The sequence below is a fragment of the Lepidochelys kempii genome, chromosome 6 (assembly GCF_965140265.1).
Source record: "Lepidochelys kempii isolate rLepKem1 chromosome 6, rLepKem1.hap2, whole genome shotgun sequence".
Classification (NCBI taxonomy): Eukaryota; Metazoa; Chordata; order Testudines; family Cheloniidae; genus Lepidochelys; species Lepidochelys kempii.
The window spans coordinates 22,844,521-22,871,423 of NC_133261.1; the positions used below are offsets into that span (position 1 = coordinate 22,844,521).

At 48.7% G+C, this 26,903-nt stretch overlaps 1 protein-coding gene across 7 annotated transcripts in view; it reads left to right on the top strand.

Moving 5' to 3' along the window:
• RASSF7 (Ras association domain family member 7) overlaps nucleotides 1–26,903 on the top strand; it is a 122,375-nt gene that overhangs the window by 83,185 nt on the left and 12,287 nt on the right. For 3 of the 7 annotated variants that reach the window (XM_073347116.1, XM_073347120.1, XM_073347121.1), the window contains exons 1-3: nucleotides 8,318–8,395; nucleotides 18,276–18,430; nucleotides 24,830–25,725. In XM_073347116.1, coding sequence (XP_073203217.1) covers nucleotides 8,334–8,395; nucleotides 18,276–18,430; nucleotides 24,830–25,725 — 1,113 coding nt within the window. In that variant the 5' untranslated portion in view covers nucleotides 8,318–8,333. Of the gene's footprint in view, nucleotides 1–8,317; nucleotides 8,396–10,301; nucleotides 10,400–18,275; nucleotides 18,431–24,829; nucleotides 25,726–26,903 lie in introns of those variants that run through there. The other 4 variants (XM_073347118.1, XM_073347117.1, XM_073347122.1 and 1 more) reach the window with 2 other exon arrangements.

Consider the following 26,903-nt stretch of genomic DNA (forward strand, 5'->3'; position numbering starts at 1 on the left):
ATATTGCTCAGGGGTGTGGGGAAAAAACCACCCTCCAGACATAAATTATGCCTGCATAGCAGTCGTGTGCACAGCGCTATGTCAGCAGGTGAGCTCTCTCCCGTCGGCACAGAGTGGCTACATGAGCGATCTTACAGCAGCGCAGCTGCATCAATCCAGTTGCAAGCTTACAGCGGCACTAGTGTAGACATGGCCTAACACTGTTGCTGCTGCCACTGTAAAGCTGCACCAGTGGTGGTTTCTGCATCCAACTTGTAGAGGAGGCCGAAGTGGCCACAGCAGTATGCTCTGAGGGTTTGTCTTTGCTGCAGTTAACTCAGGCAAGTGGCACCTAGGTTAGCCTGGTATAGGCGTGAGCGGCCACACTGCAAAACCACACTCAAGTGTCACAGATGCCATGCTCACTTGTGTGTTGTGAGCACTTCTGGAGTCACGTCCTGTAGTTTTTTGTGCTTCAGTATCTGAGTGCTCTGATTCTTTCCCATTAAATTATGGGAGAACTCTGGTCTTCCTGGGCCCAGGGGGTAAATTCTAAAGACCCATGTAGCCGTTAACTGGGAGTGAAGAGCAAAGCTGGGGGGGGGGGGGGAACGTATCTTTCTGGGAAGGCAATTGAGTAATCCCAATTATTTCTCCCGGGATGCATCTTTTGAAAAAGGATGTGTGTAATGAGTGAGTGTCTGGGAGGATTAACTGCAAAGAAAGCAGTATAGCTGGGCAAGATAAAGAGGTTTGCTTTGTCTGAGATCTGGTGGCTTTAGAAAGCTAGGTCTATTTGAACTGGTTTGATGTTTCCCAGCAACTGGTAATACCTGTTACTTGGGATTGGGGAGGGGAGGAGAGGCTGTGGGCTTTTATCTGTGTGAGACCTTGTTTTTTGGTTTTTTCTCTCACACTCACACACGACATACACGTGGGGAACCTGGCACAGCTCTTCCTGACTTTTGGAAATCTTTCAATTAAACCCCAGTGATAAAACATTTGAGATAAGCCCCTTACATGTTTGTGAAAGGATTACTGGACCTTTGTAGCCCAATTGTTCCACTGTTGGGTTACTAGGGAGGAAGAGAGAGAAATGGGATTGGGGGCGGGGCGTTCTCTGGCCTGTGCTCTGCGGGAGGTCAGACTCGATCAGAGTTTCCCAAAGGCTATGTCTCAACAAGGGTCTAGCTGGGTTACCATGTCCAGGGCCAGATTAACCCATCACTGAGCCCTGGCCTAAGCAAACATACACTTCACCCAGCCTGATGCGCACAGGAGAGCGAGCTCCCATCCCACGCTTCCCACTCAGTGGTGGCTCCGATCCCAGGGGACTGCGACCCCATGTGCCAGGTCGCAATGCCCAGAGAGGGGAGCCAGGCCCAGCCCTGCTGGGTGAGTGTAGGGCTTGCTCACGCTCCAACCACTCCCCTCTGCACCGAGTGTCAATGAGGATTGTGGTGCCAGGGTGGAGGGTGCAAATCTGAAATGGTGATTTGCACAAAAGGACACAATGCAGTTGGTGAGCCACCTTAATAAAAAGTTTGGGAACCCCCAGACTCGATGATCCTAGTGGTTCCATCTGGCCTTAAAATCTGTGTCTGCAAGTTGTCCATTGTGATTCTTTACTGGCTCATTTTACAGGGAGGATGATAGGAAGAGGGGGGAAGCTAATGTTTTTAAACATATGTCTTGATACAACTTTGTTTTACAGTTGCATTCACTTGACACAGTTTCTTCACATCTTCCTATATCAGGATATTCTCTGAATTTTACCAAAGGAGTGGGAGGTGGGTGGGTGGTGGGATGAGGGGGTTTCGTTTATTGGTGTATTTTCAAAGTGCATTAACAGTGTTTTGAAAAGTGCAGACGGAGGCAGAGAAATTAAAAGAGGGGGACTGTGGAGTCAGGAGAGCAGAGATATTATTGTCCCAGAGATCAGTGTGGCAACTTCCATGGTTCCTCGTTGAACAGAAATTGTTTGCGTTGCCCCAGCACCTTGGCGCCTTCTGGATTAGGACCCCATTGTGCTAGGTGTTGTACAAACACAGGACAAAAAGACCGTCCCTGCCCCAAAGAGCTCACAGTTGAAGTTGTCTTCCACATTACCATGTTGGTGACCTAAAGGATAGGGAGTTTTTTTCTAAAATAAGAGTTCCCTTGTAAAAGTATCCCTTTAAAAGGATTTGCATACTTTGAATCACTTTCAAATAACATGCAAGAACTGAAATTCATCTTTCTGACACCAGCGCTGTCTTCCAGTGAGAGTTGACTCCTTTCTTACCTGATTTTGAATTTGATACTTCAGGCAACAAATGATTTAGTGCTTTGGGTGCTGGCCTGGAACTTGGACACTTAGGGTGAATTCTCTTCTCTGCTATAGCTGCCTTGTGTTGTCTTGGGCAAGTCACTAAGCTTCTCTGTTCCTCAGTTCGCCATCTGTAAAATGGGGATAATAGCACTGCCGGGGGTGTTTGTGTAAAGAGGGTGAGACATTCAGATACTATGGTAAGGGGTCCGGGCCACATAAATACCTTTTAGACAAACAACAAAGTGGTGTCATAAAAATATGGTTAGGACTTCATTGGTCAAGGCAGAAGGAGAAACTGGGCTGAGCGGGGGATAAAGCTGTTAGTTAAAATTACCCCCCACACAGAGACCTGAAAATACTGGGGAAGGAGCATTCTTGAATAAAGTTCTTCCCAAGTCATCTGCCCAGCTAAATAGCTGTATCCAAGCAAAGCCCAGGTGCTTTGGTGAGTGAGTTTGGTTTCTGATGCATGCCTGTTGTTATGCATCAGCCCATCAGTTCCTCCTTCCCAGCCCTCCTGGGATGCACAATAAAGAGGTATGTCCAATTGCGCTGGGTGGGGTGAGGGGAAGAAAGAGGCTCCCAATGAATGCCTGAGCTGTGGGTATTATGTGGGGGAAACTCGTTCTGTTCACAAAACAAAACGTTTGCATGGAAATAGCCTGTCTGACCTCTTGAGAATAGCCCCCCCTTTGTGCCTCCACGGAACAAAAGCCAAAAGCATTTCCCTGAAAGGCCACATCAAGGCTCTGAGCTGCTTTGTATTATAAAAGAGGGGTTAGTGGGGGGCTGCTAAGATCTGGGAGGGCTTTGCAGATGGGAGATGCTGGCATTTGATTTCCTGCAGAGTCCGGGGTATAAATTCTGCTAAAACCTCCATCAAACTTCTCCCAGTGCACCTTGCAAAACAGATCAGATTGGAAGTCCCTGAAAGGTGATACCAGTGAAGTACCAGCGGCTCTTCCCATGCCTTCCAGCGAGTGTTCTGAACAGGGCTAAGGGCTCAGCAGGCCTGGAGAGGTGGTTGCTTCTCCCTGCCTCCTCCCCCTCCCCCCCCCCCCCCCCAAAAAAAAAAACAAGTAAGACAAACACCAGCCATTTGTGTAGGTCTGTAAAGCACTGTGGTGCTTCATAGATATTTGAGGAAGAGGAGAGACATACCCTGAAGACGTTGGTCTAAGGACCCAGCCCTGCAGTGAGTTCTCTGCAAGCAGATTCCTGCATCAGCTCAGACCCCCCCAGTGATTTTAATGGGCTTCAGTCCAGGTGCAGGGATCCATGTGCAGGGAGCCCCATTGAGGTCAGTGGGGCTATGTGCATGAATTTCAGGAGTGGGGCCCAATTTGGATGAAGGCAGAACACGAGAGACCATGGAGGGAGGAGGATTAAATCCTAATAAACAGCAGGTGAATCACATCGGTTCTATGTGGCCTCTTAAGGCTGAGGCAGGTTGAGATGGGAGGAGTGGAAAGCCAAGCCAAAGGAGTGGGTTTTGAGGAGGGATTTGAAAGATGGGGAGAAGACGCCTGGCCCGTGGGAAGGGAAGGGTGGGGATGTTTAGGGAGTAGTGTGAATTTGATGATCGTGTGTCCCTGGGACACCCTGGTCACTCTTTCCAGTGTATTTGTCCCATTTTTTTGGTACCCCTGACCGCTGTAAACTGCTCACCTGAAGGAGCTGTGTGGGCAGCAGCTGTCCCAATGACACTCTTGATAGGTTGGCTGAGTGCAGGTGGGGGGAACCCCTGCCCTCTAAACCAGGCCTCTTGTATGCTGAGCCTCCCAACCCCACCTCCCCTGCCTAAGTCCTAAAACAAGGGCGTGCCTTGCACACAGTTGGTTGCACAGGGAAGAATTGGGCAGGGGTGGATTAAGAAGAGGGAGGGATAGACACAAAAGGCTTGAGGCCCATCTTGTTAAAAGCTGAGGCTATGCTGAAAAGGCAGTTTGGTGGGCAGATCCTGTTCTATCAGCAGGTTTTGTGCCTGGGGAAGGGTGTCTTGGGATTTTTGGTAGATGTGTTTTGAAGCAGTCTGAAGAATTTAAATGTTCCTTACATGGTAAGAGAGCATGCCCATCTCTGATGGAAATAGATCATGGATTATAAGAAAATCGGCAAAAGTAGATTGGAGCAGAATGAAGTGGCCCCGCCTGCCCTCTTTCCCCTCCTCCTTGTAGGAGGTGAACACACACGCACACGCTTAGTAGCTTTGGAGAAGTTTACGCAATTACTGCATGAAAGACGTCAGCTGTAGGAAGTGAATAAACTTAACTCAGGCAGAAAGCGTGTGTCCGTCCCTATTGTTTATCTTTCTTCCACTTCTTTCCCTGTCCCCCCCCTCAAAAATCCTCACCAGTGGGCATGAACGTTGACAGCAGACTAAACCTGTTAGCACACAGACTGATGAGAAAGATGGGGATCCCAGTGTCCTAATGCAAAACAAATACCCTCGGAGCTGCTGAGATTCCTTCCAGGGTCCTCTCCTTAGACGCCGCTTGGGAGTTTCATCTGTAGTGTTTAGCCTTTGGCTAGTAAGTGTTAGACAAATTCAAAGGCCTCAGGAATTGCTGGGCCAGTGACGAGTGCTTGTATTTCTGATATCCCTTGAGCTCCATCCTCTGCACAGGGTGTTACTGCGGAAGCCGAGGGAGAGGAACGACCACCTGGCCCTACCTGTGACTGAAACAAACTTCCATTAACAATAAATGTCTCAAGCTTTTAAAAACAAACAAGCAAAAAAACTCCCTCACATTCTTTTTTTCTCCTTGCTTCTCTGTCTCCCGTTCTAAACCTCTTGCTGCTGAGAATGGTCTCTGCTGCTCTGCCACCTGGGGTATGTCTACACTACAGTCGCTGCAATGGTACAGCCACGGTGATGCAGCTGTGTAGACGCTTCCTACGTGGACAGAAGGGGCTTTTCCATTGTACGACATCGTGCATCAACTATGGGAAAGGGACGGAGAGACTTTTCCATTGGACCATATGAACGGGAACCATAAACTCACTGAACATTAAATCCCACCAAATGAGGGTCAATCCATCCTCCTCATCGTATCCGCTCACTCCACACCCGAACATAGTCATTATATGAACAACATACCCTCATATCTCAATGTCTGTACTTTGACCCGTTAAACTTTTACTCCCAATCGGGGAGATTGCAGATTATGTATTCCTTATGCCACCCGTTCCTAAACCGAATTTTGCACCCCTTCATAGAATCATAGAATATCAGGGTTGGAAGGGACCCCAGAAGGTCATCTAGTCCAACCCCCTGCTCAAAGCAGGACCAATTCCCAGTTAAATCATCCCAGCCAGGCCCTTGATAATCTGTACCTTATTCCCGGATAACCAGAAACGTCTATGCTTAAACTCTGTACCGTTTTCTTTTTACTTCAACATCATCTTAATAAAATTAAGTCCACTTCTCCAAGAGGCAGTAGCTAGGTTGACAGAAGAATTCTTCCATCAACCTAGCTGCATCTACACTGGGGATTAGGTTAACCTCATGATGGTACTCAAGGCATGAAATTTTTCACAGCTCTGAGCGATGTAGCTAGGAAAATCTAATGTTTCAGTGTCAAGCAGGCTTGTCTCTTGTTTGTTGCTGTATTGTGGGAATGTCTTTTGCACTCTATCCTTCCCTTAATCTCTGATTTTTGGGAGTCCATAGGGGTAGGTCCACTGCCTGCCAGTGCTGCTGCTGCTTGTAGCTTTCTAAAGCAACAACGAGAAATTGACCCTATTCTTGTCAGTTTCAGTGCTGCCTATAGGATTCTGAATAGCATCCCTGAAAATTGAGGGAATTCTGATCTGGGTTTTACAGCTTGGCAGAGCTATGAATACCAGCAGAGGTACTGGAACTGCATTTGGAAGGTCACCTTCACAAGCCTAGAAACTTAATATAGTATGTTTAAAATGAGAGTTTGAAATTTTGAAGATGACAGTACTTATTTGGGAGAGATTGCTATATGACTTCAGTGCTGGATTTTCTTCAAGCCCTCTTACTGGGGAACATTTAAGAACTTCTACTGGATAATAGACAGATGGAGGCCATAAGTTTAAAAAAAAAAAGAAGCTTATCTACAATTGAGGCAGAACTAAAATCAAATGTTACTTCTGAAGTGCATGATAGAAGTTAAGAACATTACACTTGCACCTACTTCCCCTTTACATACTGGTTGTAGTTAATATTAAAAAATAACAGCCCCTTTTCCTCAGAAAATGTAGCCCAGGAGGAGTTTACACGTAGGCCACCGGTGAAGGGCCTTGAGGAGAGAGGTGCTTTGGTCAGGGCAGGAGGGAGGGAAAGTGTTCGTGTTAGGTGCTGGATGTTGGGTAGGTTGGGGAGAGGGGAGTCACGGAGGCAACAGGAGAGGAAGGAGAGAGCCTGATCTTGGGATTGGGAGGTGAGGAATGAAGGGATGAATTTTAGAAAGGCCTTTAGAGGGAGAAGCAACAAAAAGAACCAGTGAGCATTTGGGGGCGAGATGAGGAGGAGGCAAAGGCAACCCCAGCATTAGGAGGCTGAGCAATGAGAGGTTTTAGAGCAGTCACTTGCAGACTTTTTTTCTGGGGATCCAGTTGAAGAAAATTGTTGATGCCCGTGACCCAATGGGGCTGGGGATGAGGGATTTGGGGTGCGGGAGGGGCTCAGGGCTGGGGCAGGGGGTTGGGGTGCAGGAGAGGGTCTGGGCTGTGGGTGCAGGCTCTGGGGTGGGGCCGGGATGAGGGGTTTGGGGTGCAGGAAGGGGTTCCGGGTTGGGGGGGGATGCAGGGCTGGGGCAAGGGATTGGAGCGCGGCGTTGGGGCCCAGACGTACCTCTGGCGGCTCCCAGTCAGCGGCGCAGGCGGGGTGCAGAAGCAGACTTCCAGCCTGTCCCTGCACCGCGGACTGTGCTACGCCTGAAGCGGCCAGCAGCAGGTCCAGCTCCTATGCGGAGGTACTGCAAGCGGCTCTGCACAGCTCTCGCCCACAGGCACTGCCTCCCCCCAGCTCCGGCCAATGGGAGCGCGGAGCCAGTGCTCGGGGCAGGGGCAGCGCGTGGAGCCCTGTGGCCCCCTGTCTAGAAGCCGAACCCGCTGCTGGCCACTTCTGGGGCACAATGAGGTGTGGGAACAGGTAGCTGGGCAGCACTGCCAATGGGATTTTTAACATCCTGGTCGGCGGTGCTGACCAGAGCGACCCAGTGCCTGACATGCCACGACCCAGTACTTGGTTGCGACCTGCACTTTGAAAAACGCTGTTTTAGAGGAGACGGCAACAGGGATGGGGAAGAGGGTGTTGGCGGAACCATGAGTTTAGTTTTTGCCATGTTTTGTACAAGGAAGTGGCAGGATCTCCATGAGGATCTGCCCTCAGCTTGGGCAGAGGGCAGGGGTGGGCAGGTAGGTTTGAACTTGTTGGTGCACAAGTACAAAACCAGGGCAGTGGATGAGGTCACCTGAGGATGATTGTAGAGGGCACCAGTGGAGAAGAGAATCAGGAAGAGAACAGAGAGAGGCTTCAAGGAGATGTCCATGGCTGGTGTAGAAGGCAGAAGAGATGATGTATTTGTTTTTTCAGACAACACAACCCCCAAAGGTTTAACTTCCAGTTAGAAGACAAGCCCTTCTTTTTAGGGAGACTCGGGGAGGTCGGTTTGTTCTATTTGCTGTCCATGCTGCCTGCTGGTATTGCTTCCTCACCAAAATAGGCCAGGGCAGAGAATCACTTACCTGGGGTGAGGGAAGGAGTCTTATGTTGGCCATAAACAGAAGAGAATTGTTAGTCACTGTAGCTATTTTAAGTGATTTTAAAAAACAACCCTGCTTTATGATTAGCTCCAGTTCAGCTGGTTCCTTCCCCCCCCCCCCCCGCCACCCCACCCCCTTTGTGCCCTGGGAGGGAGACTGCTGGAGGAATGTGGGTTAATGATTGCCAGAAGTAATCAGCTGGCTAGGGCTATAGCAAATGGCAATAGGGCTAAACGCTTTTTTCTGACATGCTCAAAGTAAACTTTGCTACCAGGGCATGAAAACAGCTGTGTGTGTCTGGAAGTAGATGGGTACACACACAACGCTGTGCCGTCCAGCTTTTCCTCGTTGCCTATTGAAGAACGGCAAGTGAGTCTGATTTTTGTGTTTTTTCGATAGCTAATGTCTACCTTGCGAAACAGAGTGTGTGTTTTCAGCAATACCTGTCAGACTATAAAATCCTAGTGGAGACGAGGCACAGGTAGTTTGTAAGGCAGTGTAGCTAGACAAGGTCAACTGCAGATGAGGGGTATAGGGCTGACCTCACCTAGCCACATCAAGGTACAAACTGCCGGTGCCTTGACTCAACCTGGATTGTCCAGTCAGATAGGCACTGCCACGTAACAAGGAACCAGTTTTTGCCTTGAAGACCAAATGTATGAGCTAATCTCCCTCCTCCACCTGACAGCGAGAGGGGGTGTAACAACCAGATGGTCTATTCAGTTGTTAAATGCTTTCCAAGAAATTCTGATGCCTCGAACCTGACATTGCTACAGAACAATCCATTTAGAAAATGTGACACGCAGGCAAGGGAAGGATTACCAATGGATTAAAGGAACGCTGTCCACTTGAAATATAGGCAATTTAAAAAATGAGTGAAATGTAGCTTGAGTTACCAACTAGCTGCCCCGAATCCCTGTGCCTTTTTGGGGGAAGGAGGGGTTAATGTCCTATTTATTTAAATGTTTTTCTCTTCTCTGTCACTGACTCAGATTTGCACCAACAGTAAACTGTGAAATGGGCTATTTGATGTATTGCCAAGTGCAGAAGATTCAAGGAAGTATTTTTTCCTCTAATCTTTTCATTATAGTTGTGTGTGTTATATCAATAGTAGGATAAAAAAAGCAATGTGGTGTAAATTCATGCTGTCCCTTTAAGATAGCAGACCTCCTTGGGGTGGGGGGGACTAAGCCAGTTCTCTCTACCAGAGTAATGACATAAACTCGTAATTTTGTGGACCTTGCTCTCCGTCGCCTTCTGAAGTGATATCAGTAGGCTGATTATGAGGCGTGTAGCCATGGTGCAAGCAATGTTGTGGGTTTGGAGGGAACCTGTCACCACCGTCCATCCGAGAAATAACACGATGGGATAGAAGTCCTAGCAGAAGACCATATTTGCAGTCTAGCTGATGATATTGCCTTATGTGTGAGGGAAATCGGTAGTCGCTGAGGTTTCTGTGGGGCAAATATTGATCCTTCTCCTCCTCCTTTCCTCCCAAGTCCTGTTCCTCCCATGGAGCTGAGAACTTTAATATTTAGCTTGGGGTTCTCTGTCTGGTGTGTCTTCTTTTACCCCGTTCCGTGTCTACCCTCACCCTCCGTCCCCTATTGGCTTACTCTCTTGCTCTTCCTCCCTCCTGATCGTTTGACTCCTATATTGCCAGGTCTGTTTATTTGGCATCCCTGCCACTCCACTTCCTCCTCTGCCTGAGTCATGCAGAGTGGGACTGGGGGGGTGGAAAGCCTGGCACAGGCTGATGGTGCCTTGGGCGATATGGACAAGTAGCGGCTTTGGTAGTGAGCCCAGGTGGTGAGCCAACTCTGAGGCTATGTGTGTGGCGACGTCATTGCAGGGATGATTGGTACAGGTGGGTCCTGAGTCACCCATGAGTCAGTGTCTCCTGAAAAACATTCTTGGGTTCTGCTGTCAATGTGACTAACCCACTCTGTCAAAAGGGCCTTGTGGTGGGCTTGGAAGCAGATGGGACCCATTGGCGTAGCGTGGCTCTTCCTGTGCTCTGGTTACACTTGTGCATGTGGACGTCTGACTTGGGCAGTGCCTCAGAGGATCTGCAGCTTGGGCGCAATTATGGAAGACGCTCTGGACTGCAGCTGGGGCAGGTGACTCTTTTAGAACCTTGTTCCTGCAAGGCTGGGCTCGAAAGAAAGGGGACGAACAAGGAGGATACAAGTGCAGACTTAGCGCTGCATCCAGACTAACAGGATGTCTCCTTTATTCTAACAAAGCATGAAGGGGGAAGCAAGAAATTAGAAAAGTGCTTCTGGCCCAAAGATTGACTCCAGCTACTATTACAGTCTCGGAAACCTGTGAGAATGAGGTGACATAACCAGGGCCAGTCAACATAGGGGATTGGTAAGAATAAAAACTAGCATAAACCTTATTCTCTTGCAGACTCTTCCAGCAGTGGAAATACATATTTCTTGTTCTTGTGCCACTGGATTGTTACTAGGGAGAATGGCCCAGCATGAACCTAGTTTCTTGGTAACGAGGATGGGAAATGGTACAAACTGAAACAAGTCCTTAGTTGTTATGAGTCTGACTTTCCTTGGGGTGACTGGCTGAATGCTGTGCTCTGCACTGAAGGCAATGGCTCAGCACGGAGGCTGCGATCGGGTCAGAGTGGTTGCTCTCAGATGCCACAGACTAAGTGTTGCCTGTAAATCCTTCTGAGCAGCGTGACTCAGTAGCTGTGCTTGTGCAACTGGGTGCGAGTTTCCACGGGTCATGCTGAATGAGCTGTGACAGGAGTGTCTCGCCTCGCCTCGCGCGGGGAAGAAGGCAGCTGTGATACTAACTGCTCCCTGTGAAAAGTTGTGCTTGCCCAGTTCAGGAAATACTGCCCAGTCTTTATCTCTGTGCCTACCAGCACAAAAATACAGTGTGGTGGCTGTACACAGACCATCTCCGGAGAGAGGAAGCCAATGGGAGCCGAGAGTGGTGAGCAACTCTTGGCCCCCTTCAGGACGTACTTGGCGCCTTCAGGATTGGGCCTTGTGGGAGAAAACACATCGTGGAAAGTAGCATCGGCACAGCTGAATTTGCAGGAGACCAGAGCGATGCACGTGAACTGTCCACTTGAATAAAGGCCAGATCCAAAGGACATTGAAACAAATGAAAAGAGCATCCACCAATTGCAATGAACTTTGACTAGGGCCCTAAGTGTTGGGGAAAATAGCTGGTCACTATTGGGTGTCTTAGGAGTATTGCGAAGCAGGAAGTGTTTCAATTTTCAATACCCCTGGCCATCTACAGCATCGTATTTATCTGCAACATCGTATTTATCATGCTCTTAGACATGGTGTGTTTATTTCTATATGAAACTGTTGGCGTTGAGCATCCATTGCCTAATTTAGAACCATGGTCCTGTAGAAACCTGTGGAGAAAAACTGGCAAAAGCCTTAGAATTTGACCAGCCCTGCCATGCTTCCAAAGGGTTCCTTTCTATAAGGAGTTGTGCTCTGCAGGCATACTTGTGAGGAGTGCAAATAAGGAACCTTCTGATAGATCTGAGAATTATGGATCAATAAACATGGCTACATGGCTTTCGCTAGCTAATGGAAATATGTATGTTGTGGCTTGCTTGTTAAAAATGTTCTCTCGCATACATACTTGCATTTCTTTAGCATCATCAAGAAAGCCACCCTTCTGGGCCAGCCTGCAGACCCATTTTTTTCTGACTTCCTATTTGCCATTGATTGCATCACTGTAAAAACCTGACTTTGGGGACGGTTGGCATGATGATTCTCATTTGACCCAAAAACTGTTGGGGTGGAAGGAATCCTCTTCGAAGCAGTGGCGGTCCAGTGGATAGGGCAGTGTACTGGGATTTGAGAGGCTGGATTCTATTCCCTGCTCTGCCACTGACGTGCTGTATCACCTTGGGCAAGTCACTTACCTTCTCTGTGCCTCTATTTCCCCTAGCACCGGACAACGCCTTGTCTATTTAGACTGTAAGCTCTTTGGAGGAGGGACTATCCCTTACTAGTGTATATACAGCACCGAGCACAGTTGATCTTAGTTGGAGCTGTTAGGCACTGCAGGAATGCAACAAATTATCATCCCAGGTATGCTGCTTAAATTGGGCTCAGCTGCTTGTTCCGTTGAGGCCTAATAGTCTATTTGTGTTGGGATTGTTTGTAAGGCTTTTTGCATGGAAGAAGGGCTAGAAATGCATTTTTAACCAAAGCTGAGTGTCTGTCGCATCTAGTTCCCTCATGCAGCCCTCCTCTTATGCACTTGCTTGTTGTGTGCAGCACGTCAGGACACCATGCCCTCCTGCTGATTGAATAATAGGCCTGTGGCAACTAAAGCGATGGCTCACGTGAAAAAGCCATGTTAAGAAACTATTTTTAGCTGCCTTTTGTAGAGCTGGAACTGAGAAGGCACTAGCATCATATGGGCAGCCAGTTCTCCATAGACCCCAGTCTGAGAGCCTCCTGGGTTAAGGCAGGAGAGCTCACCACATGCATTCTCAAAGGCAACTTATAGGCCCTCTCAGCAAATCCAGGGAAGACCAGAGCTGACTTTCTAGGGTTTTAAAAAAGCAAAAGCAGTTGAAGGAAGCTTTAAAAGACTCAGCTTTCAGGCCTGCCTTTGTACATAATAAAGAGCACAAGCCCAAATATTTAAACTCCTTGGCAGGTCATTTTAAGTCTTAGGATTGTTCCAGGCGCTTGGCTGTGGGGATCTACAATAGCCAATTTATCAAAAATTAGTGAGCGTGATGTATACTGCCTACTAGAAAGAAGGTGAAAAACTCCAGCAAGCTAGGTAGCTATCAGTCCCCACAGTAGTCTTCATGGTAGCGGACCATGACACTACTGCAGAATGTGCAAAACCAAGACCGAGCTTACCACATACAGAACCAATGATCTCACACAAACTGGAGTCCATGAGAGAGACTTCACACCCAAGTAGGCCAACTCTAGAACATGTCTAAGGTGAAACTGAAATGGAGACACCTCCCACCTCAGACTAGATGAATGTGTGAAAGAGAGGGCTCACTTAAAGTAAGGAACAGACTGTATGCAGTGTCTGTGGCTAACCAGTCTGTTCAGGTCTTCATGGTCGCTGGGTGATCCCCAGTATTTAAACTGTGCATTTCCAACCCTTCCTTGTGATATACATAAAGATGCAAACTTGCTATTGCTAATTGGATCCTGTCAAATAAGACTCTAGGGTTAACCAGGACCAACTAATATGCCCTTACAGTGGACAAGGACAGTTGTGTTTAAGGGCAACCTCGTGCTAAGTAGAACACGTGCATTAACACATGGGTTCTCAGCCTGGCCTTCGCAATAGCTTTCAGGAGGTTGTGACTATACTCCGTTCTTTGTGGCTAGATGGTAAGGATGGAGAGATCTTGCAACTTATGGGCGCAGGAGTTCCAGTACCCTTCTCTTCTAACCTGGGGTCAGGGTACTGGAAAGGTTGTTGTTCTAACTCTATACGTTTTTCCAAGTATAGAAATTGCCTCCCAGTGTCTCACTGTAAAGCATTAAGTAGCGAGTTTCACTCGGACGCTGATAAACTTGGTGGGGGACTCTGACAAAGACCTTCTACAATGATGAGTTTGTCAAAGGCAATCTGAGCTCTGAGGTTTTCTTCAGCACACTCCTCTGGTACATCTTGGAAACCTTTTAATGGCTTATGCTGTTTTGTAAAGGTCTTTTATTTCCTCCCAGATAAAGATAACTGGGAGTAAACAAAACATTTTTGAAAATACCTACGCCATCACCTTTATACCCCACAGCTGGGGCGGGGAGAATGACTGAGAGCTGCTTTTTCTGCTTCAGTTATTGCCTGGAAAATCCCCAGTGAATTGTTGCCAACTCATTGGAGTAATTGAAATAAAAAGAAGAAATAAATCCAGCTAACCCACAAGAACCCATGCTCTCAGCAGAAATACTTGGGCACTTTCGCTGCACTGAGCCAGCCTCATGGAAGAAAACATTTCTGGCTGAAAATCTAATTGCCAGAGAAAATTCAACAGCCACTACCCAGCCAGACACTGAGATGCCATCTTGTTCTGAGTTCTGTGTATGCTGGGCTGGGAAACCTGAACCCCTTTTAAATAGCCTGAACCAGTTTCCAGTAGTAACTTGGTCTGTACTCTGGCTGCTGTGGAAGGGGGTTAAATGGAGATCAGAGACTCTTCTAGGCTAGAGATGAGTCCAAACCATGTCCAGTCTTGCCAAAAGGTTCTATCTTGGTCTGAAATCAGCAGTTTGTGCCTATCTCTAACCCAGCCCCATCCATGCTGGTCACGCGCACCATGTTAGAACAGCTGGAATTCATCATGGAGTGTTTTTAAACCAGCTGTTCCCAGTCAGATATAAATTTTTGGGGAGACAAGGGGGCCTGGAATAGACCTACTTCACTGTTGTGTACAATGTGACTGTCTCCATGAGTTAGTTTCTCTAGTTGCTTTGGCTAACATAGTTATGTCTATCTGATTCTTAGCCCAATGGGGTATTGATCCTGTGAAACTCTTTGCCACAGGATGTCGTGAAGGCCAAGACTATAACAGGGTTATAGAATGAACTAGATAAGTTCATGGACGATAGGTCCATCAAGGCTATTAGCCAGGATGGTGTCCCTAGCCTCTGTTTTGCCAGAAGCTGGGAATGGGCGACCGGGGATGGATCACTTGATGATTACCTGTTCTGCTCATTACCTCTAGGGCATCTGGCATTGTGACCCTCTATGGCCATTCTTATGTTCTTCTTTGGGTTCCTAAGGGTTACTGTAATACAAATTAATAGCTTTAAAATGTCCCTTCCTTCCGTCATCCCATCCTTGCCCAAAACTCAAACCAAGTATTTTTCAAGGTGGGTTTTGTTTTTGTTTTTGTTTTAAATTCCATGATCATATACTTCAGCCCTTGCTGGCTTGGGGAAGTATTGAAATCCTGTAGGGAAGAGCTATTCCTGGGGTGGTCCTGCCCACCCTACTAGAGCAGGTGGTTGTGGAATCTTCCTCATTCAGCCAGGCTGCAATCGCCCTTATGTAGAGAGTTCAGATCAGAGGCACCAACTCCGTGGGTGCTCCGGCGCTCAAGCACCCATGGGGCGGGGCGGGGGGGGGAAGGTGGGTGCTGAGCACCCACCGGCAGCTCCCCCCAGTGCTTCCCGCCCAGCAGCAGACTCCACCAATCAGCACCCTCCCCCGCCCCCCGAACAGTTCCCGCCCGCTGCGATCAGTTGTTTTGCAGTGTGCAGGAGGCTATGAGGGAGGGGGGAGGAGCAATGATGCGGTGTGCTCCAGGGGAGGGGGCAGAACGGGCAGGAAGATGCAGGGTGGAGCAGGGGCAGGAAGATGTGGGGTGGGACCTTGGGGGAAGGGGTGGAGTGGGAGCAGGGCCTGGGGCAGAGCTGGGAGTCAAGCACACCCCAGCACATTGGAAAGTTGGTGCCTGTGGTTCAGATAGACTTTGGCAAAGTCTCCAGACAATCTGTAGTTCATCCATCGCTAGAAGATACGTATGCAGTGCGTTCTCTTAAACACTCGTGCTTCTCGTTACACCTGCCTTCTCCCAGTCTTCTGGCAACAGCTGTGAATAGTTAAGATGTCAGAGTTAGTCACATACAGAGAGTGCAGTGGGTTCCTAGGTGGAGAGAGAGAGGAATTCAAAGCATTTAGCTAGTTGAGTTGAACCCTCCTCCCCCAACTTTCTAGGCATCTCCGAGCATTGTGGTCTCTTCTGGGTGAAGTCCTATTTCTGGAGTTTGCTTTGGCTGACAGCAGGGAACATACCAAGGTGTGGTATTGTGGCCAGCAAAGTGGCTTTCTAGTTAGGATTCCGGTGTGTGAGTAGCAGCACCAGATGTCCTCACTCGGGATTCTTTTCATAGTTTTGATAGGAAGCTGGATTTGATAGGAACATTCACACCATAGGAACGTTGTTGTTGTTGGAGATGTGGCTCACGTAATCTTTGTCGATCGGTTTCTGGTATCTGGTGTGCTTCCTGCCTTGCTTCACCCAGCAAGGACAAGGGAGAAGCAACCTGACACTTTTCATATTTCTAAAGCTAAAAGCACAAGCTGGAAAACACCTCAGATCTTTTAAATACTCTATAAATAAACCAAAACAAGGTGCAGACCCATTATGTCTTTGTTTTGCTGTACCACTGAGGGAGCCCAAGTGTAGAGTAGGCCCTGGTATACCAGGCACTCTACAAACACAGAACAAAAACAGCCACTGTCCTGAGGAGATTGTAATCTAGATATAAGACAAGCAACAACAGGTGGAGACAGACAGACTGGGAGCACAAGGAAACAATGAGGCAAAAGGCATTTTGTCTGGCCAATGTAGACAGAGCCAAATCATGCCTGCACTAGCTAAAATGTTTGCAGTGAACAACTTATTCAACTCTAACCCCTTTATTCTGCTTCCAAATTTCCTGTGAACAGTGAGTTTTATTGGTGAGTCTGTTAATTGTTCAGTCACTTTATGGGAACAAATTTTAGCCTACGGGCTGTTGAAAATACTTAGTGATAATTTAGGAAGGATGTGGACAAACTGGAAAAAGTCCAGAGGAGAGCAACAAAAATGACAAAAGGCTTAGAAAACCTGGCCTGTGAGAAAAGCTTAGGAAAACTGGGCAGGTGTAGTCTTGAGAAAAGAAGACTGAGGTGGGGGACCTGATAAGTTTTCCAATATCAAGGGCTGTTATAAAGAGGATGGTGAGCAATTATTCTCCATGTCACTGAAGGTAGGACAAGAAGCAATGGACTTAAAATGCAGCAAGGGAGATTTAGAAAAACTTTCTAATGACAAGGGTAGTTAAGCTCTGGAATAGATTTCCAAAGGAGGTCGGGGAGTCCCCATCATCGGAAGCTTTTAAAAACAAGTTGAACAAACACCCGTCAGGGATGGTCTAGGTTAACTTGACCATGCCACAGCTCAGGGGACTGGACTTGATAACTTCTCAAGCTCTCTTCCAGCCCTACATTGCTATGATTCTATGTTTTCAAACTCTGTGATTGGTCACCCAAGTTGCATGAAATGGTTTCTGCATTCTGATTGGATGACTCTGTGATCACAAGTTTCCTTTAACCTGCAGGGTGGGTGTGAACAAAGCCTTGCCCATTTGATTGTTGGCAAACAGCAACTAAAACAGAGCTGCAGGTTTTATTTGCAGCACTATTTGTGGTGGCTAGATACACCCAGAGCCTAGTCAGTGTTGAATTATAAACTGTTCAACACGGTTTCTGATCTGAGTCCAGCTCTGTCACGCTGGCTGGCCACATCTGGCAATTGTACCCTATTCATTCCTGTGGTGTCTGAGTGGTCATGAGTTGTTCTAAAATAGGGCTCAGAAGTTTAAATGTAGTTCTCCCATGGTTTAAAATCCCCATGTAGTTTAAAATCCCTAGGCAAGGTAACTGTTAGCTGATACATTAAGTACTTTCTCATGAAGTTGCCTGTGCGTGGAGGATTATGGAGTCATTGTGACTTGCACATCTTATCCCCATTGTTTGTTCAGGGTGGATGGCGGCCTGTGAAACTGCAAGAGAAAGACTATTGTCTAGTAGGGCTTAAAACCTGAGTGTAGCGTATCGTCTGCTTTGACAGTGGCAATGCTGGCAGCCACAACCAGCTATGAGCAAGAGATTCCAGCCAGGATTAACCTGAGACTGTCAGGTGAAAAGTGCAAGCTAGTGATATCTGTCAGATGCTAGAACTGTTCTCTGAGACCTCTCAATGTTACTGGGTTTACAATGGGATGAACAAATTCTTCTTGACCTCTAGGCCCAGTCCTGGACTCGAGATGTCTTTTGAGACAAACTAATTTCTGGCGGTCTTTACAAGAAGCCAGGGAACAGGGCAAGGGGCAAAGAGCTGAGCTGAGAATGGTTTCAAGCAGCTGGTTTTAGGTCCAGTCAAGTGTGGGATACCGCTTGCTGCTGTGGGATGATCGCACAGAGATGTTGGCATTATAGGTGTGTTCCCTCTGCCTTTAAAATGTCTTGTATTCTTCTAAAGCTCTTTGAAATCGGCTGCATCAAATGGTAGCTGATCTTAGGCCCCCCCCGAAACATGGCTCCATTGGCTAACTCCCATTCTTGTCATTAACAAACTGCCTCTTGGCCATTTTGACAAATGGGTATTCTGTAGGGGAATCTTGCATGCCTATTAATTTGATTGTTCTGAAGTGTTTAGGGGCTGGCACAGTAGATCAGACAGCACACATGAAATCAAGCGCTTGTTTCTCTATCCCTACAGGGAAGCCACCTTGCGATGGTCCAGAGAGTCTAATTCCTCTGCAGCTTTGGTGATGGAGCTGAAGGTCTGGGTCGATGGTATCCAGAGGGTTGTGTGTGGCGTCTCAGATCAGACCACATGCCAGGAGGTTGTCATAGCATTGGCACGGGCCATTGGTAAGTAAGGTGTTGAATCACCATGTCTGGTGAAGTTTCATTAATGACCTACATCAATTTTAATTGCAATACCTGAGAGTGTGCTTCTATACATTCTCAAGTCTTTCCTGCGGTGTGGTCAAGGATTATTATCCACTTTGGAGCTGGATGAAACTGAGACATACAGATGAAGTAACTTGCCCAAGGGAGTCTCCCAGTGAGTGGCAGAAATGGGACTAGAACCCAGAATCCTGACTCCAGTCCCCTGTTCTTACCAGCAGCCAACGCTGCCTCCTGGTGGATTAGTTCTAGAAGTCTTACACTTCTAACACAAAAGGCTTGACCCAGGCCAGTTCTTCTTTGATGACAGGTTTTAACTTTCAACCTTTTAAAAATTTAAGATCATTAAAATAGTCCTGCTTCTGCCCCTCCCCCTCCCTCAGAACCCACCAATCTCTTCATAATTAAATTCATGTCCACATCTGCACAGTAATCTCCGGTTGAGGTAGCAGGAGACCTCCAGGGAGCATGAGGCTGTCTTTGCCACAGGGAGGGCACAGCTAAACTCTCTAGATCTTTGCCACATAAACAGCATGATGCAAACGATCGTCTGTGGGATCACAAGTGTGTTTAATTGCATTGGTACAGCTGTTTCTTTCAGCACTGCCTCACTTGGGATCTAAGCAGCTCACGCCAGGATGGGGTGGGATTGCTGGAGAAAGGGAGCGTACCACAGAGAACTATGTCAAACAATTGACCCGCAGTTCAACAGTGGATGTGCAAGGGTCTTTGGCTGAGGTGGCTACACCTACAGATCTGAAGCGGTGTATGTGTTTTCTTGCACAGCTAAGTGTTTCTGTTAGGGAAATTCTCTTCCTTCATAGGAGAGAAGAAACCTCCTTGGGCCAGTACCTGTCCATGTACTATAGTAGACTGTCCCACAGGACCCAGCAGAGCACGGATACAGGCAGGGTGTCTGCAGCTATTTCTCCTTTTCCTCCCAGACTGTGCATTAGAAATAGGCAGTGAGGTCAGTCATTGGCATCAGGAAATGATGCAGACATGGGCTCCAAAATGTGGTTCTATTTAATTGTCTCGGGCCTAGATTCACAACAGCCTTTAAATGCATGCTTACATCCCATTGATTTCAGTGGGTCTTAAATAGATTCTTGAAGTGAAGCCCAGGCTTCAGTGCTTCGCTGAATCAGGATCTCTGATTTCCCATACACTCTTACAGATAAGAAAGAAAATTATCTCCCAGCTCTGGAAAGTCAGCCTGGGCTCTGAGCCGCCAGCTGGGTTCTTCCATCTTGCACAGAACCACCAGGAGTAATTGGGCCTTCAGCCACACCGTTGTTTTTGCTGGGTTTGCTTAGGCGTGACTGAGCGTGATTTACTGTAGTAAACGGTTCTGTTCTGAGGCACAAGAAAGACTAGAACCCAGCTGTCTCCTTCCCACTTAGCTCTGTTGGCTCTGCAGGGCTAACCACAGGAACCAGCCACAGAAATGTTGTTTTGTCCCTGGAGTTGGCGGATCTAAGACTGCACACCGCTGATCTGTGAAATAAGGAGTTGCCACTATTACATACTCACTTTATGCAGTAGAATGGAAACCGAGGCATGGCTTGCAGGGCTGTACCTCGATGTGGCCTTAGACACTGGGAGAAGGCCCTGGAGCACGTGCATAATTAAAGCACAGGCAAGCTTTGAGATCCCCTTTAATCTCCATGTTCTAAGAGAAATCCCTCTAATCGTACTAATAGCCCGTCCTTCACCGTCCCCTCCCGTCGGAGGATCCAGGAGCGCTTCACAAGCACTGACGAAGTCTCAGCACCACTGTGAGTGAGGCAGGACTCTGGCCCGGTTGTGCTCCAGGAGCTATTGGGGAGCTGGCTGCAGTGGAAAGTCAGTGGGTGAGCAGAGTAACAAAGCTTTGTTAGCGTAGCCAATAGGTGTCAGGTGCTGTTTTGCTGCTCAGACTATGGGCATCTCCTCTTCTCCCCTAGGGCAGTAGCCAGCAGCACTCCCTGGCGTAACATTTGCAAGGTGCTGGCCCGAATGCAGTACTGGTGCAGACTTGGCGTCGGTCGAGCTGCTCCATTTTGCACTAGTAGAGAACATGGGCCAATGTCAGCCTCTCTCCAGTAACCCACTGTCCATAAATACCGAGCCCTGCCCCAGGAGCCCCAGCCTCAGTTGGCTTGTGAAAGACCCAGCTCCACACACATGCTCTCTGAAGGCCCATCTTCGCTAAGGAGCTAACTCAACGCTGCTGCAAGCGAGAATCTAGCGGGTCTGGTGAAGATGCACTAAATCGGTGGGAGAGCGTCTCCCGTCGACACTGCACGGCGTAGACGCTGCGATAAGTGGATCTAGCTACATCAACTTCAGTTGCGTTATTCATGTAACTGAAGTAGCGTCGCTAAGATCAATTTACTGTGGTAGTTTTGCCTGAGTTTGCCTCTGGCTCTTGAAGGTCTTCAGGGTATGTCCGTATCGCAGTCATGGGGTGTGACTGCATCCTGTATTCCCGAGGTTGTTTTAATCCCGCTAGCTCAGGCCCCGGAGCAGTGAAGCTGCAGGCAGTGCCCACTTCAGCCTGGGCTGTACAAGTCCTCCTGGAGCCCTGGGTAATTACTCGCGGTACTAACCCATACTGACGCATGTGCTGCCATGGCTTCGCTGCTCCAGGACCCAAGCTAGGGAGATGAAAGCTAGCTTGAGTATGTCTCTGGGAGCTGCAGTCACACCCTGTGATTGCAGGATAGACATACACTTAGGCACAGGGACTCTCGTCTGGCTTCTGCTTTTAGGACATCACCTTTTTATTTCAATCCCTATTCATATGGAAGCTCAGCAAATGCTGTTATGGCGCTAAATAAGTCGCCTGGTGCCTGCCATAGGGCTGTGCCTGCTGGAGAAACTTGGGGTGGCTCTTGGAGGCCTGTACCTTAGCACGCCCTCCACTGTGGTTATAAATGTACCACCTTTAGAACATTGTCTCCGTATGATGGAGGCATCATACCACATCAAACTGCCGACTCACTGGGACCTTCCGGGTGATGGTGGCAGCTTCAGGTTTGAGCCAGGTTCCTCTGTTTGAATTAAGCATGTTTGTTCTCCCATGAAGGCTGTGAACTTTACCAGGAGAGAATGCAGCTGCCTGGGCAATGTCTGCCCAAGGTTACAGCAGCTGTGGAGGAGACAGACTAGTGTCTGCTTTGTTGTGAGGTTTTAAAAGTTGGCAAGAATGCCTTGGGATTATCTTTATAACCTCCCTTCCGCTTCCCCTGGGGACTGTCCAATTAACTCACTCCTTTTTTCTCCCCGTCCCCTCCCAGTAGAATTCAGATACACTCCTAACTTTCCCTCTATTCCACTCTGGTATATTGTCTTTCCAGATGTAGTCATAAAATAACCTATTGCATCAGAGAGTCATTAATGTCACATTAAATGTGAGCTATAACAGCCCACCTGGCAGGATGTCTTTGGAATTGTGGTGAAATCTCTGCTCAGTTGTTACCCATCTCTGCCCCCGTGTTTGTGGCTAACTCCTTGTTTGCACTGAAGGTTCGGTGCTGGATTACAGGTGTACTGGGGGTGGGGCCTGAATTGAAGGAAGGGATTGCATGGGTAATGCAGTAATTACTAGGAAGGAGAAGGAAGAAGAGTCTGGCATCTCTCTGCATAAATCCCTTCTACCCTTAGCCGGTCAGATGGGCATAGGTGCCCACCCATCTGGCCATGGGAGCTACAGTAATGCCACAGCCGTTGGGCTCCCAGAGGGAAGAAGCAGGTTAGGCAGCAAGGAGGATAATAAAACCCTGTCTTTGAAAACTGCAGTTAAGCATGAACTAGAGAGAGGCTCTGTTAACGTTCTGATTTGACACCTGTTCCTTGGGCTTCCAGCTGTGACAACCCCCCATCTTTAACAATGCCAGCTTTATAAACAACCCCGCTGCCCTGGCTTTGATTAGATGCACAGCTCAGGTTTTTCTTTTTTCTTCCTTCCTCCAGAAGGGCTGAAATTGGTGTTTGGCTTCTAATCCCAGCAGGGGACAGCAGTCCTACCATGGACTGCTCCTTGCCTGACAGATACACTGTGGTTGTGATTTTGAAAAGATCCCTATCTCCAGATCGCAGTTTCCGTTTCAGAATCTCTCCTTTGCGGATCTTCCCTCATGACTCGGAATGGAATAAAAGATCTTTTACCCTCCTGTGGCGAGACCTGGAGGACTCTTCATGCACAGATCTGGGTTCAAAGGGACAAGGGTCCCATGTGAGCCAGGGCTCAATCTCTCAGCTCGCTGAACCGTCTGTAGCATGAAATGGTGGCTTTGGCACCATTACACGTGGCTAGGTCCAGTCTGGTTTCCATAGCACTAAACACTGTACTGTGGTTCTTAGACCTCCTCTCTCATGGCGTTTCCGGTCGAGAACGGCACCTTTCCTTGGTCATGTTTGTAGCTGGGCGGCTGAGTCTGGCCCTGGAGCTCCCTGCAGCTTTATCTAGATGGGTGTTTGGATGAGTGTCATCATGTTAGTATCTGAGTACCTCGCAGGGTCCCAGAGCCTAGGTTCCAGCCCAAGCCCCAGTGTCTAAACAGCAATGAAACAGCCCTTAGCCCGAGCCCTGCGATCTCCAGCCAGCTGCAGGGGTTTTTAATTGCAGTGTAGACATACCCCAGGGGCCTTCCTAAGTGAGAGGCCATGGCAGGTGTGGGAGCTGAACTTGGATTTCCAGAGTCCCAGGCGAGTACCTTAACCACAAGCGTCCTGCCTGCCTTGCCAGCCTGCACTGAGGGAGAGGAGGAGCCCTCCTGGCTTGTGAACTCCATAACGCTGTACTGGAGAGCGAGCCACACAGCAGGCGAGGCTGGGCAGATGTGTTCCTCCCGTCAGCACGCTGAGCAATGCAGGACAGCCCCAGGTTCTGCCTCCTCTGGTGTTCCCCGGGCACAAACAACAGTCAGTGGCCATGTGCTCTTCTGCAGGCAGAAGCCAGGCCATGGCCTGGGAGCGTGAGATACCCTATGAGTCACCCAGCCTGTGCTTGCAGTTTCCTTGAACTTGAGCTGTGCATGTTAGTGCTGATTGCGCTGTCTGAATATCCTGTGGGTAATGGTGAGTGGCAATCCTGTCTAGGGATTTGGAAATTCACTAAAATTGCAGCTGAAGTTTCCATCAATATGTGCTCCTGCCCTCCACCAGGTTACAAATGCCTCTGATCTGATGAGGCAAATCGGGTCTCTGCCTGCAGCATCATTAATTGGACGTGCAAGTAGAGAAGCACCCCCATGCTCAGGGCCAAAACCTTGTGTGCTCGAAATCTCCTGACTCCATCTCAGAAGCATCAGAAAGTGTTTGAAGCTGAGTTATGATGTTTCTGCTCTCAGAAAACCTGCTGGCTCATGATCTTATTTAATGACTAATATCCTTTCCATCCAGCAAGCGGAGGCTGCAGTGGTACAGTGAGATAAGATGTTAGACAGGCCCTCTGGAGACCCAGGTTCTAATCCTGCCTGAGGTCACACGTGAAATGTGGTCTTTTAGGCTCATCTACACTAGGAACATTTTAAAACTTGTAATTCCCCACTGGTGGCTGCAAGGGTGGAGACAGTAGTATAGCTAGGGCTTGAAAATCGTCACCACTGTGTTGTCTAATCCTGAAAGCAGACAAACTGGTGGTGTGAGTCCCAGAGCCACAGCAGTGTGCAATGGGTAATTACAGGACTTGATTCTCCTAGTGCTGAAAACACTGCTACTCAGTGGGGAGTCTTCAATGCCTAGGACTTGGAACCCGGCGGTGTCATTTCAGAAGAATTCAGGGGAATGGGGGCAAAGTTGTCAGTATATAGAACGTTGTGTGATTATATTATAGTCTGCAAAGTTGGTTGGGGGTGGGGGTGGAGTACATAGACCTATGAAAAGTCAGGGTGGGGGGAAGATTGATGCCCCTGCTTGGAGTGAAGTCAGATAGGACCAGGGGAGCCATAGGGCTGGATGGAGGTGCATTGACACAGCATTGTTTGGGAGGAACACATGCTGCCTGGCTGCAGCCACTGACATTGGTGGTCTTTGGTGGAAGCGGAAATCACCCCCCCTCCCCCCCAGGTTCCTGGTTCTTCTTCAAGTGACGGTCCCTATTGTACTTCACTGCATCAGTGGAATACAGAGAGGGGCCGCACATCTCGAAGAACCTCCAGTTACAGGTAAGTTGTCCCCTAGTGTGGTGGGGAAGAGCTGCAATCAGGTAACGGCTGTGAGCTGTGCTGCCAGAGGCTCTACGTGTTTCTAATGCAGATGGGCTCTCGGGTACAGGCCGGGGGAGTGGAGCGGCTGAGCGTGATGAAATGTTGCCAAGTGTGATATTCCCCATTTCTCTCTGAGCTCCTAGTGACTCATCTGTTCTCTTCTCAGGCCAGACAGGAAGGTACATTCTCATCCAGAAGCTGCGGGAGAAGGAGAGGCAGCTTCTACCTCATGAATGCCCTCTGGAGTCGCTGGCCAAGTGTGGACAGTATGCCAATGACGTGCAGTTCATATTGCAGCGGACGGGCCCCAGCCTGGCTGAGCGCCCTTCCTCCGACAGTGCCCCCCAGGCTCCCGAGAGGACATTCATCCGGGCCAGCCTTCCCATCAAACCCAGGCTGGTCAGCACAGAGGTGCCCAGGTCCCGGGAACCTAAAAAGTCTATGACCTTTAACTTGGGCCCTATGGGCTCCAGCGATCGGCTTGCCAAGAGCAAGCTGAGACTGCACAAGAGGGACAGTGTAGACTCGAAGGACAGCACCAGTCGCAGCCATCCATCCAAGGAGGAGCTGTTTAAGACTGTGCTGCACCAGCAGGAGCAGCTGCACTCCTTGGAGGTGCATGGGGATTCCCTGGAAACAGACCTCAGGCACTGGGAGCAGGACAGGGGCTCCAGCCAGGAAGACCAGATCCTTTATCTGGAGCACCTGATCAGGCGGAATGAGATGGAGCTGGGCGAAGAGGAGTTCTGGCAGAGTGAGCTCCACCTGGAGAAGGAGTGCGAGAGGGAGCGGCAGGAGAAGGTGAGGAGCCTACGGGCCACCATGGAGGAGTACACCCAGAAAATCCACGAGCTGACCACCAAGACGGAGGCCCTGGAGAAGGAGATCCAGTTAGAGATCACGGAGAGGGCCAGGCGGGCAAAGGAGGCTCCTGCAGATCTGGAGGACATGGCTGCCAAAATGAAAAAGGATCTGGAAGCCAAGACCAAGCAGAGCGCCCAGCTGGAGAGCAGCCTGGAGAGCGTGGGGAAGGCCTTGGAAGAAGCCGAAAGGAATTTACAGGTACAGTCTCAGTAACGCGTGCCCCTGGGAGTCAGCAGTGGAATGCAGCCGCGTTCCGCTCGCGCTCGGACCTTCCTCCCGAGCGGGGCCTAAACAAGACTGTTAGGGAGCTGCCCAGAGACCAGCTGCTGAACCTGGCCTGAAACCCCAGAACCCTCCTGACAGTTCAGACCAATAGAGAGCTCTTTGCGGCTCTGGTCGGGTTGCCATCGATGGATAGTGGGAGTGGTCTGGGCAATGTTACAACCCCAACAGTTAGGGTTCAATACTACTTGGGTGGATAGAAAGCCCCTAGAAGTGCAGTATGGCTGGGAGAATTAACAGACCGAGGCTTGATCATGCAAATCAAAGCCCTTACGTGCCCAAGTAATCCCACTGAGTTCAGTGGTACCACTCCTATGGGTCCCTGCTTTGCTGCTCAGTGCCATGTGGGCTCCAGCTTAGCAAACCTTACAGTGCAGGGTGTGGGGAGAGGGACTGACTCTTGCGAAACACAGCTTCTCCTGATGTGGCTGGAACACTTGTGGACATGAAGACTCAAGGAGCTTGGCTTGTTTAGCCTAACTAAAAGAAGGTTGAGGGGAGATATGATTGCTCTCTATAAATATATCACAGCAATAAATACCGGAGAGGGAGAGGAATTATTTAAGCTCAGTACCAATGTGGCACGAGCAAATGGATATAAACTGGCCACCAGCAAATTTAGACTAGAAATTAGACGAAGGTTTCTAACCATTAGAGGAGTGAAGTTTTGGAACAGCCTTCCAAGGGAAGCAGTGGGGGCAAAAGATCTATCTGTCTTTAAGATTAAACTCGTTAAGTTTATGGAGGAGATGGTATGATGGGATAACATATGATGGGATATTAGATGGGGTGGGATCTGAGTTACCCAGGAAAGAATTTTCTGTAGTATCTGGCTGATGAATCTTGCCCATATGCTCAGGGTTTAGCTGATCGCCATATTTGGGGTCAGGAAGGCATTTTCCTCCAGAGTAGATTGGAAGAGGCCCTGGAGGTTTTTCGCCTTCCTCTGTAGCATTAGGCACGGGTCACTTGCTGGAGGATTCTCTGCTCCTTGAAGTCTTTAAACCACGATTTGAGGACTTCAATAGCACAGACACAGGTGAGAGGTTTTTTTGCAGGAGTCGTGGGTGAAATTCTGTGGCCTGCGTTGTGCA